Source organism: Megalobrama amblycephala, linkage group LG1 (genome assembly GCF_018812025.1).
Source record: "Megalobrama amblycephala isolate DHTTF-2021 linkage group LG1, ASM1881202v1, whole genome shotgun sequence".
Lineage (NCBI taxonomy): Eukaryota > Metazoa > Chordata > Actinopteri > Cypriniformes > Xenocyprididae > Megalobrama > Megalobrama amblycephala.
Genome location: NC_063044.1, coordinates 29,579,193 through 29,597,631, shown reverse-complemented (window position 1 = coordinate 29,597,631; position 18,439 = coordinate 29,579,193). Strand labels below are relative to the sequence as shown.

General features: G+C 38.6%; 1 protein-coding gene across 4 annotated transcripts in view; it reads right to left on the bottom strand.

Moving 5' to 3' along the window:
• Positions 1-18,439, bottom strand: part of camsap3 (calmodulin regulated spectrin-associated protein family, member 3) — a 51,333-nt gene that overhangs the window by 27,760 nt on the left and 5,134 nt on the right. For all 4 annotated transcript variants that reach the window (XM_048188605.1, XM_048188615.1, XM_048188632.1 and 1 more), the window contains exon 2: positions 2,123-2,388. In XM_048188605.1, the coding sequence (XP_048044562.1) occupies positions 2,123-2,388 (266 nt within the window). The remainder of the gene's footprint in view (positions 1-2,122; positions 2,389-18,439) is intronic.

Sequence of the window (18,439 nt, the reverse complement as noted above, 5' to 3'; positions counted from 1 at the left end):
TCTTGTTTTGTTTTCTGAGTATGCGTGCTTTCCTGGCGATATCAGCGTTTTTCTTGGTGAGGTGTTCGTTGATATAAACTTCGGTACCTTTTAATTTCCTTCCCTGTCTGAGGAGTGCTGACTTTTTCTTTCTGTTCGTGAACCGGATTATTACCAATGGAGTGGCCGTTTTGTTTTTGCTCGGCAGGGTATGACAAGCCTCGATGTCCCCGCTGTTAACATGGATGCCTTTGCTGTCCAAAAAACAAATCACCTGTTGTTCCAGCGACTCCTTCTCCTCCTCGGAAGCTTCACTCGTTCCGGCAGCAATGTGCCCATCGACTGCAGCCACCCTAGCATAATTCCGGTGTTTGGTTCTCAGGCCGCTGATAACCACATCATTAATTCTGGTGTATTGCTCGAGGTCAGCAACTCGAGTCTCCAGAATAGCGATCTTTCGGTCCTTCTCCAAGCTTTGCCTTTTTAACATTTGTATTTCCCCCATCAGATCAATTATTTTCTTCTGTTGCGCTGCTACAGTTGAAATCTCCGCCGACAAGAAGTCCAGAGATTTCTTGATCTCCTCCACCTCATCGGGTAGGATTGGATTTTTCTTAGGCGGCATATTAAGCAGCAAATTCAATCTTTCGTCTCCTGCAAAAGTCTCCTTCTCCTTCTAACCACGTTCGTCCTTTAATCCGCGGGACAATCAGGTAAAGAAGCGAGCATGTGTGGTAAACTAACCCTCTTTAGTAGCTTTCTAGGCATTTGAAAGTGTTCATCATCTTGCTGGCAATAGAGGCCTAAACTAACCCTTTAACATTAAAAACACAGGCAGCAGCAGGAATATTAGGCTGCTGTCACTTTAAGAGCTAATGCACTGATTTAATATACTGATACTATACACTTAAAGGGATAGTTCACCCAAAAATGAAAATTATCCCATGATTTACTCACCCTCAAGCAATCTTAGGAGTATGGTGAATGTTATTTCACCAAGTACAACATGTTCCTGGATCAACATCTTTGTTGATCCTGGAACAACATTCCAATCAACCAATCAGATTTGAGGGACAAGTTTACCATTTATGTCAAGTTTAGGCTTACAACCTGGGTTAGGTGCTTCCACAACAGTGTTATTCAACTATCATTTCCCTCTCATTTTAGGGATAAGTTATCGGTAGGGTTAGGTTTAGGGGGTTTATGAAAAGGTTAGGACTAAATTTTCAGATAGGAATGTTGTTCCAGGATCAACAAAATATGTTGATCCAGGAACATGTCTTACTTGGCAAAATCACGGTGACCCAAGGTGTATATATGAGTATCTTCTTTCAGACGAACGCAATAGAAGATATATTTAAAAAAATATCCTGGCTCTTCCAAGATTTATAATAGTATTAAATAGGGGGTGAGATTTTGAAGCTCAAAAAATGCATCCATCCATCATAAAAGTAATCCAAATGGCTCCAAGGCCAGTGTGTGAGTGTGTGAGAGAAAGTGTGCTTCTCACTCATTTGCAAGCAACTGTAATCGTACACTAGCCATTGGCTAATTAAATACATTTTTAGTCGCCTCTCGTGAAATCTGGTGGCAAGTGATTTACTTGCATTGTAGAGGGCTGACTTATTGAACTGAATCAACAATGAACTAATGATACTTTTGCCTTATGTAGGTAGAGTTGCTTATGAATGAACTGAACTCATTGCCACATTGACAGTTATTGAACTGAACTGAATCAACATTGAACTAAATTGAGCTGAATAATGCCACTTACCTTCAGTACAGCTGCTTTACAGCTGAAATGTAATTTGTTTCATCATTTTACAGTTAATTTTCCAGTTTATTAATGTGAAGCTGCTCTGAAAATCTATAAAGCATTATATAAATAAATGTGACTTGACTATCAACTCTTTATCTTAGCCAACATGAGAATCAATCGTGATTGATAGTGAGTCTCTCAGGCAGGCTATTAATGTGGTGCACACGAGAGAACTTGAGGTTGAATTTCGATTCGACAGCAGACAGCAACTCAGCCCTGAGTTTTGAGATACAAAAGCTACTGTATCAACTCCAAATTGCTGTTTAATGAAACTCAGCTCTGTACATAATTCAGACAGGAACGTGCTCCGCTCATACGTCTTACCATTTTGATGGGCTTCTGTCGGAGCTCGGCCTCTGTCACAGGGGCATTCTGGTCTTTGGGTGCCAAGCCCTTCCTGCCCAGGACCTGTAGGAGTGCTGGAATGTCTTTGGGGGGCCCCTCGGCCCCCGGGCTTCCGCCGAGCAGCAGGCCGTAAGTGCGACAGTAGAGTTCGGGGGACAGCAGCAGGCGCGTGACCGGAGGCTTTAGGTGTTCTTGCTCGTACTGATCACAGTAGAACGGCTCTCGCAGCTCCACTGGAACATTCTCTGCAGGAAAGAGAGAGAAAAAGGGCGTGTTCAGAGTGGAATACTCGCATACTGCATACTACCCAGTATATACTGTGTACAAAAACAGTATGTGGTACAATAAGCAACATAAAACATGTTGAACTTGATCATAGAAATGCTGATTGGTCAGTATAGCACTCCCATGTGCTAAAATACTCTGTTACTAATGTAGTAACAGTTATTTCACAAAGGACTACTTGTTTGCATCTCTATTTTACATGTCAAAGACTATTTCTTCAAGTGGAAGAATGGCATTTAAATTTGCTTAATAAAATAAAACAATATGAATAATATGTATAATAATATATATAAACTATATGCCTTTCTCCACTGATTGTTAGAAGGCAGCTGTCTGACAGGGCGGGGAACATGGTTTGTGTAACATTAGCTGTAACACATTATTAGCTGTTTGATAACAGTCCAGCAAAAGACTAATTACCGATATGATGTTGTAAAGAGCGATACCATTGTGCAGCGTTTACCTCAATAAGTTGACCGAGTGGATCTCTGAGTTGGCGTGAGTGAATGGAGGCGGGGCTAATTTGCATATTAATTTATTGTATATTAAATGAGGCAAGGGTGTATAGAAAAAAAATTAAATATGTAATTTTAGTAATCAAAGATGAGTTTTAAGGGATAAAATTACTGACTACAGGGGGACTTGAACAACATGGGAAGACGAATCTAACAGAAGAAAACACGTTAAGACTAGCAATGAGGAAATGCCCTACAGCCCAAATCATCTGATCGAGTGAGCAAAGCAAGGGTTCAAGAAACCGCACACACACGAACATGCACGTCGCCAGAAATCTAAAGACACTCAGGAGTTGATGCATTAGATGTGATGGTGAAGACACTCCTGGTCCAATTTCTGCTAATTGGTCGTTTGCTTCCACTCGCTGCCTCTCCAATAATCGGCTCTCTGGGCAACAATGACATCACTTTCCCCAGGGTGCACCACAGCTGAGTGCGCACACACACTCAGACATGCGCACGCACCCAGAGCCCAGTCTCAGAAAGCCACACACACACCAGGATCACTTCAAAAGCTAAGCAGTTCAGGGCTGAGGTCTGTGGAGCCAATAAGAGGCAGGTGTTCAACGTCTGCAGAGCGTTTGATGTGCCGGACAATAGGAGAGATCCCACCTATCGGTCTCTTTTTCCTCACACAAACACACAGACATACCGTAGAGACCTATGATTTCAGTGATGTGACAGAAATATATTAGGATTGTACAGTAGAATGTACTTAAAGTAATAACTATTTTTTTAAGCAATAAATTACAATTTCTCTTTAATTTTAAAGCAGAACTAAGTAACTTTTTTTACCGTCATAAATAATTTTCTAAGTCCTTACGATGGTTAATTGACTTGTAGTGGTGTGTTTGAGGCGAGCACTAACCCCCTCTGGCACGTCTACGCCAGAATACAGCACTTGCAAGTTGAGCTTTGCCGACCCGAAACAATCTCGCCTCATGTTCACGTTCACGCGAGAGTGACAAAATGCTTTATGGTAATTCAAAAACAATGTATATATTATGACTTTATAAGACAATTTCGAAAATTACCCACCTCCATTGAGATTTCTTGTACTGTATTTGCAAAACTACTGAGCTGGTGAGCGTTGTAGTCGTTGTAGTCCAGAGCTGCGCTTGGAGTATTTACGACAGTATGATTCACTGAAGGAACCTGTAGGGGGAGCTTCGCAAATCTTACCGAGTTCCGCTTTAAGTTTTCATTTTAACAGTAAACAACCAGCACTTTGCAAAAAAATTAAAGGAATTTTAATTTTCATTTGATTACATTTTAAAAGATAAATCAGATTATTAATGGTTTATTTTTTTGATAATAAATTTGTATTACAATAACTACATTATAAATCTATAAAATGTAAAGACAACAAAAAACATTTCATACTGCCCTATTATTGTAAAAATGTATAAATTATTGAATTGTTAAAGTTTTATAAATTCAATTAATTAAAAATGCTTTTGATTATTAATGTTATTAAACCATTAAAAACAGAATCCAGAAAAAATTAAACAGAAAACACAGAATTTGGTTTAAAAAAATAAACACAAATAGATTTCATAGGGCCCTAAATAGTAATCAAGTAACAAAAATTACCTAAAATTTAATTAAACCATTAAAACAGAATGCAGAGATTTTTAATGAAAAAATAAATGATTTGGGGGAAAAATAACCTACAGACCACGTGAGGTGACAAACACTGACTAAATGTGTAATCTGAACCACATCAAATGGAGAACAACGATCCACGTATATGCGACATATATTCTTTTACACAGTAATGCTTTGTCAAGACGAGAGTTTGGATTTGAGTGTCTACACCTGTGAAAGGATAGACAAATGGAGACAGCTCCTGGGCTGGTGTGAGACAGTTTCTGTAAACAAGCACCAAACACACACAAAACCTTGAGAAAGCAGACTTGAAACGTACACCTCACACGCCCACTGTGAACTGGTTCTGCCACATTCAGGGCCAATCACAAATACACAATAAGACAGGCACCTCTCCACCACATCCATGTTTAACAAATAGTCAGAAGTCGTGGGACCAGATCTAGGACACATCAGAGGACATAAATATTTTGATAGGAGCAGCTAAATATGCGGTACCAGAATACATGTTTATATAATGCAGTTTGTATTTGATCTTGTATTTCAATCGATGCGTACGATCAGCAAATCCCTCCCCGTCTGACGATGTCGATCACTCTCAAAACACATTTACGCTTTGAATCATGTAATTGTACACCTGTACACAGAGCGTCATGCCACCAGGAACACCAATTCTTTGTGTCCTTGAAGTCAACGTGAAACTTTTACTTCCGTAATGTTTAATGGTTTAATTAAACAAAAATTTAATTAAACCATTAAAATAGATTCCAGAATTTTTTTTTAATGAAAAACATGGGAAAAAAGTTCCAAAAGATTCTTATTTCAAATAAGTGTTGTTCTTTTGAGCTTTCAATTCATTAAAGAATCCTGAAACAAAAATGCATCATGGTTTCCACACACATTAAGCAGCACAATTGTTTTCAACATTGATAATTGATCAAATCAGTATGTTAGAATGCTTTCTGAAGGATCATGTGACACTGAAGACTGGAGTTACAATCACAGGAATAAAAACTATTAACTGTTCTATAATCTAAACAATAATCCCAATAACTATAATGTGTCTCGGAACGGTTTCATATTGAACCGAAAATATATTTACACCGCTCATGATAATGCAAATTGTTGTGTTTTGTGCCATTGCTTTGGCAAAGCATCAATCGAACTAAAAATCAAAATCGCGATATGGTTTTGTGCACTTATCAAATTTTAAGAGGCTGCACCTTAATTAAGATTATAGTCTGCTGCTGTTGATTCAAAGCGAAGCACTGCACACGAGCAGCTCATGAACCAGTATTTTTCAAGTTTTTGAGAACGGCTCGATTCACAGTGAATTGAACAATCAGTGCACATACTGCCAGTTCAGCATGCATTTGAGAATGCAAGGTGTGGCAGTTATGCTTTATTTTCACATTTGCATAATTTCCAACATTTCTGTGGTTAGATGATTAAAAATCTAGTAAAATGAGGTAATGTTCTCAGAAACCTAAAAGCTTTCTGCCAAAATAAAAGTTTGAGGGTTTAACTCTTGGAGGTGAAGACAGTATTGGAACTTTACTACTGTAAAAGTACAATAATTATTAATATACCTATGAAATATTCGTGAGGGAATGCCCCCAGAACCCCTTGAGGGGCTGAGTGAAAGTCCACCCCCCATGGTCTTACAAAATTCTTTGGGAAACACTGGTGAACATGGACTTCTTTCAAAAACATAAAAACAAAAAAAAAACATACCAAATTCAAACTTGTGCTCGGTAGTGTATTTTTAAGTTGGGATGAGAAAAAATGAAAGGATTTCATTTTATCCAGTAAGAATTGATTGGATCATGAAAAGTGGGCGGTCCATAATGGAGCCAGACCTGAACATGAGACTGCTGAAACAGCGTATAAATAGCTAACGGTTAACATAATGCAATTGCCAATGTGGCCTATGTGACTTCAGCAGACAAGGAAAGTTGTTTCGGAGGCAGAGTAAATTATGACATTTTGATAAAAGATTTTAGGGAAGAATTAAATACAGTTTAAACAAACAACAAGCCAAAAATAATAATAATAATATTAATAATAATTAAACGATAATGAGAATTTCTAATAAAGGGGGCAGCAATACATTGCCCACCAACTGGGTGACACATAAAGCTCAAACCCAGAATGCAAAGCAGGATGCAAAAGCCACAGCGATGTGAGATGAGGGTGGCTGATAGAGGCTTCATTTCCCTGTAGGACTGGCAGTCAATGAATGACTAGTCTGTACTGCACCTTCAGAGAAAGGATGGGAGAGTAATACCTGAAAACAGAGAGGGCGAAGCTAAACTAGGACGAAATTTAATGGGACAAGTGCTGGATCCACACACACACACACACACACACACACACACACACAGCAGTGCTGGAGAAGCTAGTCTGGAATTGTAGCTCATCAAATCACAAGCTACTGAATAGTAATTTTCTGAACTGGTTAAAACAAAATCAACCCAAACAAACTCATGTGCAGAACTGAATTGGACATAAAAGTATGCACAGAAGCCAAGTGTGTTGAAGTGTCAAATGACTGTCGTGTTGTTCTAAAATTCTCCTTCTAATTAAAGTCTGTGAAGTGGAGTAGGACAGCAGGACAGCATCCCACCAGATCCCACTGTGAAGTTTCAGCTCAAAATACCCCACAGATCATTTATTCTAGCTTGTCAAATTTGCCCCTATTTGGGTGTGAGCAAAAACACGCCATTTGTGTGTCCCTTTAAATGCAAATGAGCTGCTGCCCCCGGCCCCTTTTCCAGAAGAGGGCGGAGCTTTAACAGCTCACAGTTTGGTTGCTCAACAACAACAAAGCTGGAGAATCTCACGCAGACAAAATGAGGATTGTCAGTAATGGTGTTCAGCCTTACATTGTTCAAACCGGAGTCGGACACTGATGGAGAGACTCAGGAAGAAGTTACAACTTATAGAATGCATCTGGACATTTCTGAACGGTTACTGGATAAATGTATGTAGTTGCTGTGGAGTTGATTCAACTCATCGACTAGCATGTGCTGTCATGTTAATCTTTTGTGCAAATTCAATGCTGAATGTTTGTGAAGCAGTACGACGTAAAATGACAGCATGTTAACAACACTCTACTACAACAACTCTTCCTCTTCTCTAAAGCAGCTCAACATGGCCTCACCTCCTTTGTTGTGTGTTCTCGGGGGCGGGGTTTATGTAAATTTTAGGGTTTGTGATGTCATTAACCCGGGAAGAAGCTCGTTGTAGTCCCTACCAGCCGTTTGTTGTTTTCCTTAAACAGCGAATTCTTTAAAAGAAAATGTCTCCCTTTGCAGATGTTGTTTGTTTATGCTCAAACAGCAACATTACACACCAACTAAAGTTAAAAAAGTTAAATTCTAATCAAGGACCCCTTTAAAACAAGACAGGGAGAATGGTTTGTATGCACAAACAGTGGGAAACTCATATTAAATCCAGTTTGAAGCTTGTGACATAGACGCACATCAACCCGATCACTTTACGTAGCATTCATGTAAATACTGTGTTTGGATTCAGAAGGTGTCCATGCAAATGTGACCACTGTTTAGATAAGGAACAATGTAAGTGGAAGATAGGGAATCAACAAGCTTGCAAAGACAGAACTGCTCATGGTCTCAGCCAAACATAACTCAATCCAGGACAGCCAGGAACCTTGGAGTTGTGATCGATGATCAGTTAAACTTCACAGACCATATTAGTTACGTTTCCATCCACCTATTTTTATGCACATTTTGGGATTTTGCATAAAAAATAAAAAAAACATGCTGGATGAAAATGCCAAGATGTGCATAAATTCTAAAAATGCGCATACAAAAAAATGCTCTCAAATGAGTCGGATACATTTTTTTTATGCAATACAAAAACATTTGCATAAACTGCGATGGAAACACTTTTACCAAATAAATCCTTTGATGCGCATCAAAAAAGACGTGACTTTGGCAATGGGACGGCATAACTGGACTAACCAGCGGACCGATCTCGTTGCACAGCTGTTTTGGTCATTCTGCAATGCCTAAGAAAAGTCTGCCGTTAAAGTGGTTTTGTTTAATTCCGTTCACAAACACCATCTGAATGCAAAATAACATGACCGTGTTTATTGCGTTTTATCTGCGCACTCTGATGCGCAAATACTTTATTATATGCAAACATTATTATATACAGTGGCTTCTACTGCTGAAAATTCTATTTTCCATATTAGAGATATTTAGCGCCAGCAAAGACTATAGAATAACAAAAGACGTGTCACTCGTATTGTTTTGAATGGGAGAAAGTGCAACGCGCAATATGGCGGAATAAGTCCCGCCTTCTAAATAAGAGCCAATCGCCGACTGGTAAAGTCATCGCGTCACTGCAGCGGCCGTTAGAAGCTCCGGTTCCTATAGAAACAGTCAGACGCGCGCCTCCAAAATGAGGCACATTTACATCTGCGCATGCACATTAGCTTGATCCAGCCTAAAAAATACAGTTTTTTTGTCATGATTTGAGCGTTTGGAAAACAAATTATGAGACAGTTGTTGTCAGATTTCATTGGTGATTTCAAATATGAAATTTAATCGAAAGCTTGGCAAACAGCTTTGGAGAATTTGATGTTTCCCCATTCAAAGAGATAGGAGCTGCACTTGGATGCCTCAGAGGCGTTTCAAAGATGGCCGCCAAGTGAAATGACTCATCTTAAAGGGACTTTGGCGCCAGTTTATCAGGAATTGACTACTTTGTTCTCTTCGACTAACTGGATGGAAACAGTGCTTTATTCGCAAAATGTTTTATGCGTTATTCCAAATTTGTGCATTAGTTAAATATGCAACTTTTGGATAGCTATGTACTGCTAGAACTGCCTGGCTCTGTAGATTTGCCTTGTACAACATAAGGAAGATCAGGCCCTTCCTATTGGAGCATGCTACACAACTCCTTGTCCAAGCTCCTCTTCTATCCAGACTGGACTATTGCAATGTAATGCTCTCTTGGCAGGCCTTCCAGCATGCGCTGCCAAACTTCTGCAACTGATCTACAGTAGAACGCTGCAGCAAGACTGGTCTTTAACCATCCGAAGAGGGCGCACGCCACAACTCTCTTCATAAACTTGCACTGGTTGCCAATAGCAGCTAGCATCAAATTCAAGGCTTTGATGTTTGCCTACAGAACAACCACTGGCTCTGTACCCCATACCTAAACTCACTACTTTAGACCTATGTGCCAGCCAGAAGCTTGCGTTCAGCAAATGAACGGCACCTTGTGGTGCCATCCCAAAGAGGCACAAAATTACTTTTCACTGACCTTTACCTGGACTGTTCCCTGCTGGTGGAATGACTGTTACTCAACCCAAGCTTTTTCAATGGCTGAAGACATTTTTTCATCAACACTTGATCCATTCATGCTAACACTTCCTATTCTATATATCTATAAAAGAAATAAATAAAAAAAAAAAACTTGCTACATGTACTGTGCCCTATTGTTGGTTAGATTGCTTCTACTCTTCTCCACATTTGTAAGTTGCTTTGGATGAAAGTGTCTGCTAAATGATTAAATTTAAATGTAAACAAGGAAAGAGAGGTGAGCACTCAATAAGAAGCATGTCAGATGACAACCACTACCAGTGTCCTAGACACTATTATGACAGCAAACATCAGCTCTGAATGTGTAAACATTACCCATATCACTCTGTTTTTCATTGGCATACACTATCTGATGTGCTTTTGCTCTCCCTCACTCACGCACACACACTTGCACCAATTTCAGTCAATAAAAAAGGTGAAAGGTTAAGAGATTCAGGAGGTCTGTCTCAATGGCGGCAGAGGACAGAAGCATGAAATCAATAAGCAAAAGGAGACAATCTCTCATTAGAATGGTTTGGCTTAAGTCAGCTGAGCAGGGCTCCAAAAGCAAACAGACGTTTTACATAGAAGTCTGCAGAGCCAGAGACAAATAGGATGTAGCGTCTCCACACCCACAGTTCATGCGGTGACGTGACTGACGGGTCAGCTGAGCTTTACACGCCTGTCACATCTCAATACGCCTGCAAATACTGACAGAAGAGCATTACACCTTTAGGATCTATATCATAAGACCACTGTTTCAAGTTTCCAATATAAAGCTGAATAGCTTCTTTACACTACAGAGAAGGGTCAACCTCAGATTTGAAGAGGGTTGTCATGGGAACATTGAGCATTAAAGTCCATTTTTGTTTTAATTAAAGGCCAGCAGGCACAATCAGAGGACCACACAGAGCTTTTATGACCATCACGCTCTGGTCTACTGGACTCTCGGTTTAGGAAATAATCCATTTAATAAGACAGGCCGCTTCATCAACAAAATGTCATCATGTGCTTGATAAAAACTCGGGTGAGAAGTAGATACTCTGATATTATGCAATAACTAGGTATATGACATGACAAGTAAGAACATGAACATATCTACTTTAGGTGAAAATACTAATTTTTTCACTATTTTAGATTTTTGGACACACACAAACACAAGCTAGGTTTCCATATAAACATGAAGGGAATCTTTTCAAAGTTCCCAAAAAAAATCCATCAAGTTGTTCGAGCGGATGACGGTGGTATAGGTAACCTAGTAACCAGTGAATAAATCACAATCAGCGGAAACAGCCGATTAGTAAACTGTATTTTCCTTCGGGAAATAATAAAGTTTATCAAATCAAAATCAGATTAGTTACATGGGTTTAATGTTCTCTATGTCAGAATTTATTCGACAAATGCATTTCCATCTCCCACTATTCTCAAAAGTCAAAAACCACTTCAAGTGAGCATAAAAAAACCTTTTTGCGATTTATTGAAATTTGGCGTTTCCATCACGTTTCTGATGCGACACTTCAAAATGTGCATAAAAACAGGGTGATGGAAAAAAGCTACACACACACACACACACACACAGGTTTGCTTCACTATATTAGTGAGGACATTGCATATACTATTATATCATCTTTTTATATCTATTATATCATATTTTGACCTTTTATATCAGGTTAAAGAGATTTTCTATTGCCTAAACCAGAAACATGCAAAGCACTAGATTTAAATAAAAACAAGTTTTGGCCGATTTATAAGGCTTTTTATCTAGTGAGGACCGGTAAAATGTCCTCACTAGTCGGTTGTCATAATATTTCACTATTAAAGATAGGACATTTGGCCCTCAAAGTATAGCCAAACCTGTTCACACACAAACAATACTTTAACTAAAATACACATAAGTCTTTTTCAGATTAACATATTACTGTGGAATCTACATCCTTTACATTTCACAGCAGGATAAGCTGGATTGAAATATGTACTTACTTATGTATGTACACTACATCGCTGTTAAGAAGTTAGGACTTTTAAAGGGAAAAAAAGAAAATAAATTAATACTTTTACTCCGCCAGAAGAATGCATTAAGACATTTATTATGATACACAATATTTGTTTTTCAAATAAATGCTGTTTAACTGTCTATTCATTAAAAAAATACTGAAAAATGTATCAGATTCCACAAAAATCAGCATATTAGAATGATTTCTGAAGGATCATGTGACACTGAAAACAGAAATAATGATGCTGAAAATTCAGCTTTGATCACAGGAATAAATTACATTTTAACATATATTGACATAGAAAAGTGTTATTTTAAGTTGTAAAATGCTTCACAATATTAATGTTTTTACTGTATTTTTGATCAAATAAACATTTATTTTTTAGCAATGTAAAAAATATAAAGGTTTCTTCTAAACATTTAGTAATGCCTTTAGTCTCACAAACATGGCAAACCTTAGTAAAGAAGTCCTGACTGAGGTTAAACAGGCCGGATTTTTCTGTGGATAATCTTTTACCAGACAAGCTCTTTCAAGTTAATGTTTCTGAACAAAAGGCTTTCTTTTCCAAATCCTCTCAAATTAACTTCTTACTTTGAAGGTTGGTGATAGTGTTTTGACCAGCATCTGTACATCAGGTATGCCCACAAAACAAAGCATTCTTCATATCTCTAACAAACACCAACGCAGCAAGCTGAGTCAGCAAACCAAAAAGAAAATGCAAGTGGCCTCTTTGTGTTCAGCCTTCACTGGTAAAACGACACTGGAATCTCATTGTAATCTTTTATGACTTCAGATTTTAAGGGCGTGTTCATCAAGTAATTACCTAAACAACATGATAAAAAAACAAGCAAAGGCCACAGGTGTTCAGAGCCACATCACCTGATGAATCACCGCAGTGACACACTGATGATTCCAGCATGACTAATACAGGCAAAACGCTCTACCGGGACATTACAACACTGGCCATCCTTAAACATTCGTGGATGAAGAACACGTTATCAGAGAAGATGTACCATTCTTCCTTGCTGATGTGCGTAAAACCTTTTTAAGGAGCTAGATGTACCAGCATCAATCTACGCTTACCCTACTAACAACCTTGCCTGAAATCAGTACCAGATTATTTTATCATTTGTGCTCAAGCTGTGCTTGAACTGAAAGCTCTCATAACTAGGACAGAGCTCCAAGGACCGCAGCCAAATTCATCCAGAATCCAAAACATTATGAAAGTCAAATTAAATTTTTACATTTTCTGTAGACAATAGGGCTGCACGATTAATCTGAATTAACCCGAAATCGCGCTTAAACCATTTGGCTTAGTGCGATTATGAAATCACAAAGGCTGCGATTATTTTTTTATGCGCAGCTTGTCAGTGAAGCGCAGCTCTGTGATCAGTAACATGCATTTGAAAAAGCAACACGCATCAAACATCTTTCCAAGCATGAGAAGCATTTATGCATCTCTTGTCCAACAAAAGACAACATTTAATTATCTGTTTTAACTCCAAACTCTATTCATAACATCAGTTGAGCGTTTGAAAACATCCTTCTGTGAGATGACGTGGTTTCTCACACAGAATAATACACACAACATATTATTTCACAGTATTCTGTACAGTGATAAAGGCTATGTGTCGATTAGCGATTAATAAATATACTTTATTATCAGGAAAATACCCAAGAAGGTTTGAAGAACTCAGATAAACCATATATTGTCAGTTTTGTGTTTATTAGTCCAGTTTAATCAATCAAAGCATTTCAGTCTTCTGTTTATTCAGCTACAGTGTGTGTGATGCCCATAGTATGATTTCCTGGATTGACGTGCATTATCTTTCTTCTGCAGGGCATATCTGGAGTTTCTGTGTGAGAGCGCCCTCTGGATTTCAGATGGAGCAGCATTTAGCCGTACTTCACTGACAAGCTGCGCATAAATAAAAATACATTTTAAAAAACGCAGCCAATTGCCAAATCACGTGTGGTTTAATTTCGATTAATCGTGCAGCCCTAGTAGACAATGAGTAGCGCCTACCCGCGTAAAACTGACCACCAGGATGGTTGCCAGGGCAATGATAATGTATATCAGGGGTGTCCAACCCTGCTTCTGGAGGGCTACCGTCCTGCAGATTTCAGTTCCAACCCTGCTCCAACACACCTGTCTGTAGTTATCAAGCAGCCCTGAACACCATGATTAGCTGGTTCAGGTGTGTTTGATTCAGGTTGGAGCTAAAATCTACAGGGTGGTAGCCCTCCAGGACCAGGGTTGGACACCCCTGCTGTATATGGTTGCTAAGATGCTCTGAATAGTTTCTATGAGTAAATTTCAGCAGTTGTTGCTAATAGCAGGAAAATTTCATGATACTCTGCACCAATTTTGGTACCCTAGCAAGACTAGGCTTAAGCTAGTCCAAGACTAAAATGCATGTTTGAGCTGCTTTAACTGAAAGTAACTTGCACTGACATATCTTTAAAAATGTCAAGAGCCATTGTTTTGTCTCAAGATGCACACCAGTAATGTTTTTTCTAGGGTATGTTTATAAAAGTTACTTAAATACCTTAATTGAACTAAAGCCTAATCCTGGCTTAGCCTAAACCCTGTCTGTGAAACCGGGCCTTTAACTTTAACTATTTTATTTGAACTATTTGAAAGTAAACATTTAGTCTGCATTCACACTCCAAGACTTAAAGAATTAGTTCACCTTAAAATGAAAATTACCCCATGATTTACTCACCCTCAAGCCATCCTAGTTGTATATGACTTTCTTCTTTCAGATCAACACAATCAGAGTTATATTAATAAACACCCATGATGCAAGTTGAATTGCGGCGGAAGAGTATCCTTTGACCTGACACACAACGTAATGACAAATGCGGATTATAAATCTAAAATTATCATTTTTAAAGAAAAATTTGAGGATTTCAATATAAGGAGCTTAAATTGTTGCACAGCCCTATTTGTTTGAACCACGAGAGGCATCCGAGCTTACGATACTCCTACATCCTGTGTCATACGTCGCATCAGAGGATTACTCATTTGGCGCAAGTCGACTTGCGCATTCTGCGTATGGTCATCTGCCAGGAGCTAGTTATTTGAATTTATAAAGTTTTAAATATGGATATTTTTCATACAATAACGCATCACTTCGCTTCAGAAGGCCTTTATTAACCCGCTGGAGTCATATGGATTACTATTTTTTTATGGATGGATGCATTTTTTTTTTTTTTTTTTTTATTCAAAACGCAGCCCCCCCTTTCACAACCATTATAAACCTTGGAGGACTAAGGATATTTTTAAATATATCTCTGATTGTGTTTGTCTGAAAGAAGATAGTCATATACAGCTAGGATGGCTTGAGGGTGAGTAAATCATTGAAAAAAAAATCATTTTTGGATGAACTCTCCCTTTAAATATATCTTTGAATCATGTTATATGTGGTTTGAAAATTGTGCAAGATTCTCTTCTTTTTGAAAGTATGGCCAATTTTTTACCTCTAATACCATCTTTCTGGGAAAAATCATAAGTCTGAATAATAAAGGCTGGAATACATTACACGACATTACACTGGATGAGTAAACACTAGTTGTCGAAAGTAATAGCCAGTCTGCAGATTTTTGTGCAGTCAGAGTTGACAGATTTCATGCATGTTTGATATTTTGAGCTGATGTTGGAACACAGTTTTAGTTTGTCATGCATCTCCAAGCAATAAGGCACATGTTTCTGCACAAGTTTGTTGTGTTCAGAACATTTTTCTGCTATAACTATTTACAAATGTTTGATGTCAAGTGTTTTAGGGTGCTTTCACACTGGCAGTGTAGCTCGAAACAGGGCACCATGAAGAACTGGCTTGATTCGATTCAGACTTACCTCAAGAAGTAAAGTAACCTGCACATGTGATTTAGCCAATGACTACTTCATAAGTAAAACACATGTAGGTTTGATGTAGGATGACAGTTTGATGAGCGTGAGCATGCAGTATCATCGTACAGAATGAGTAGGGTTGTCAAAAGTAATTAAAGTCTGTAATAAAATTTAAAAAATGTGACGATACCAGCATTTCTCTCTAGCATTTTGAGCGCTGTTGAGTGGATTTGTAAACACCTCTGATTGGCCATTGTGTTCAAGCACTCAACAGATATGTCTATGATCAATGCTTCAAAAATGTTGTAAATACACATCAATGACGCTCTTCACTGAGAGCTTACACAGATATACACGAAAGCATTTGAAAGCAAGCATCTATCAGCTAGGGGAAAACAGCCTTCTCAAAAGAGTCCGTTTGCAAGCCTTCATCCAACACACACACAGTAAACGAAAGTGTCGTCCACTTTGCAGGACATAACAGCACCAAATTAATTACAAAAAAACAATATATCTGTTTTCTATCAAGCGTCATGCATGTTTGGGATGATGCAAGACAAATGCAAATGCATAGGGTTTGATGGAATCAAGTGAGAGTGAAACAAGACCAACGCTGCGGGGGAAAAACAATCGTGCTCGGACCACAGCAAACGTGCCCATTGTGAAAGCCCCCTCAAAATGGGTTCAGATTTTAAGAGTTGTGTAGTGTATTCCAGCCTTTAGAAAAGTAAAAGCACACCTCTGCCTCAACAAGCTGCATGATTTGAAGGTTCATTCACATCCTTAGCACAAACACATGCAACAAAACAATAGTAGTCATGCTTGCCTTGGCTCAATCTCGTCATCTGCGCTCAGGCTGTACCTGAACTCAAAGCTCTTGCATCTAGGACAGCACTCCAAAGATAGATATTTATTGAGCCGAGTTCATCCAGAGTGAAGCTTTGGCCAAAAACCCACTCGAAAAAAACCCATGCTGATAACACAGGTAGCAATTAGCAGCACAGTGTGCCTTAAAAGCGTAGGTACACTGCAGAGATACAGCTCAGCGCAGGACCAGGGCTCTGATATGAAGATGAGGGCTACATCTCAGACTCGCAGCGAGAGTGATGATGTCATCGGGTTCAAGCAGGAAAAGAAGTGCGGCGCTGGATCAGAGGTCTGAGGTCGCGCGCCGCACACACACACACACAGTCATGTCTCAACGTTGAAATACAGCCATCGCTGCACTGCAGCCAAGCCTCTTTAATCTGGCCTGATTTCTCTCTGGCTCGGCTGTGTGTGACTTTGACCGGAGGGTGTGGTCGAGCAGGTCTGCTATTGATGCAGGGAGTGAATACAAACATTGAAGTGCCACATACTGCAGCTCACAGACTAATTATACATCAACCAGGTGAATTAAGGAGATTTCAGTTTCTCACACTCAGGGCAGATCCTAGCTATGTGTGGTGGTTAATCTGAAACAAAAGGAACATTTTGTGAGAAAATCTAGAAGTTTTAATGTCTGTAGTGTTTAAGGTGTCTCTATATATTCATAATATTATGACTGAAACAGCCATGCTCAAAACCTAGAGAGATGCCTCATTGCTTACTTCTTTCCTAATCAATCCTAGTAAGGCAGTGTCCTGACCATCATGGAGTCTGAAATGCTCTACATAGGCAGCAATTCCACGCACAATACATTACAAAATCCGCACAGGAGACCTGAATAACAATTGATTCCAAGAAAACAACATTGCCTCTGAAAATATTTTTCCCCATTCATTTTTCCCACAAGGATTTTAAAAAAAGTCTTTGCTAAAGCATTATAAGCCGTCAGCCAAACCAACAAAGCTTCAAGGTGAATTACAACAATACAAAATTTGATTTGAAGCAAAAAAGCATTTGAAAATTGAACAAAAAGACAAATGTACAAGCTCTTAACAGCTTTAATAAGGCAAAGAACTACCATCCCATGAAGCACTGTGAATGACAAATAAAGATGTATATATTATATTTAGAAACACTATATTTTATTAGTTTTTGCACCAACTATAATGTTGTTTGCAGTGCTTCATGGGAGTGGGCAGATCTTTTGGCATGATTGGTTTGTTTTAATTCTATGATTGATTTAAATTTCTTTGCAGAATCATTGGTAATGAAGTTTTTCACTGGGAATTGCACTGTTAAACAAATATTTAAAAAAAAAAAAATTTAATTAATTAATGCAGGCTGATATCTTCAACAAAAGCATATATTATCGATTAACAGCCCATTAGCTCACAGTAGGTCTGTCTATTATCGTTAAAAATAAGTTTCCCTACGGAGAAAATGAATTGGATTTTTCCTCCTGGAACCCGACTGCTGCACTCCATTGAGCTTGATGTTATCATGTTGCTAAACTTACGGCAAGATACTTTAATAAGCACAAAAATACACAGCACAAACCATTTTTAATTACACTGAACTATTTCTAGCAATATTTTTCAATAACAAAATGTGTTTATTTTCATTAAAGCTGCAGTCCGTAGGTTTTGCCTTTTAGTCGCCATCTCTGTTCGAAATCTGCAATTGCAGTTATATGCTGAATTATCATCTTTATGTGGGTTGTGTATCGGCACGGCTCCTCAGTGCGGATGAATCTAATGTTTTGAGGAGAATGTGTGGCTGTCAGTCACCGCACCGGTGGATACTGTACAGGTACTTACAAATCACAGATTGTGGTCTTGTAA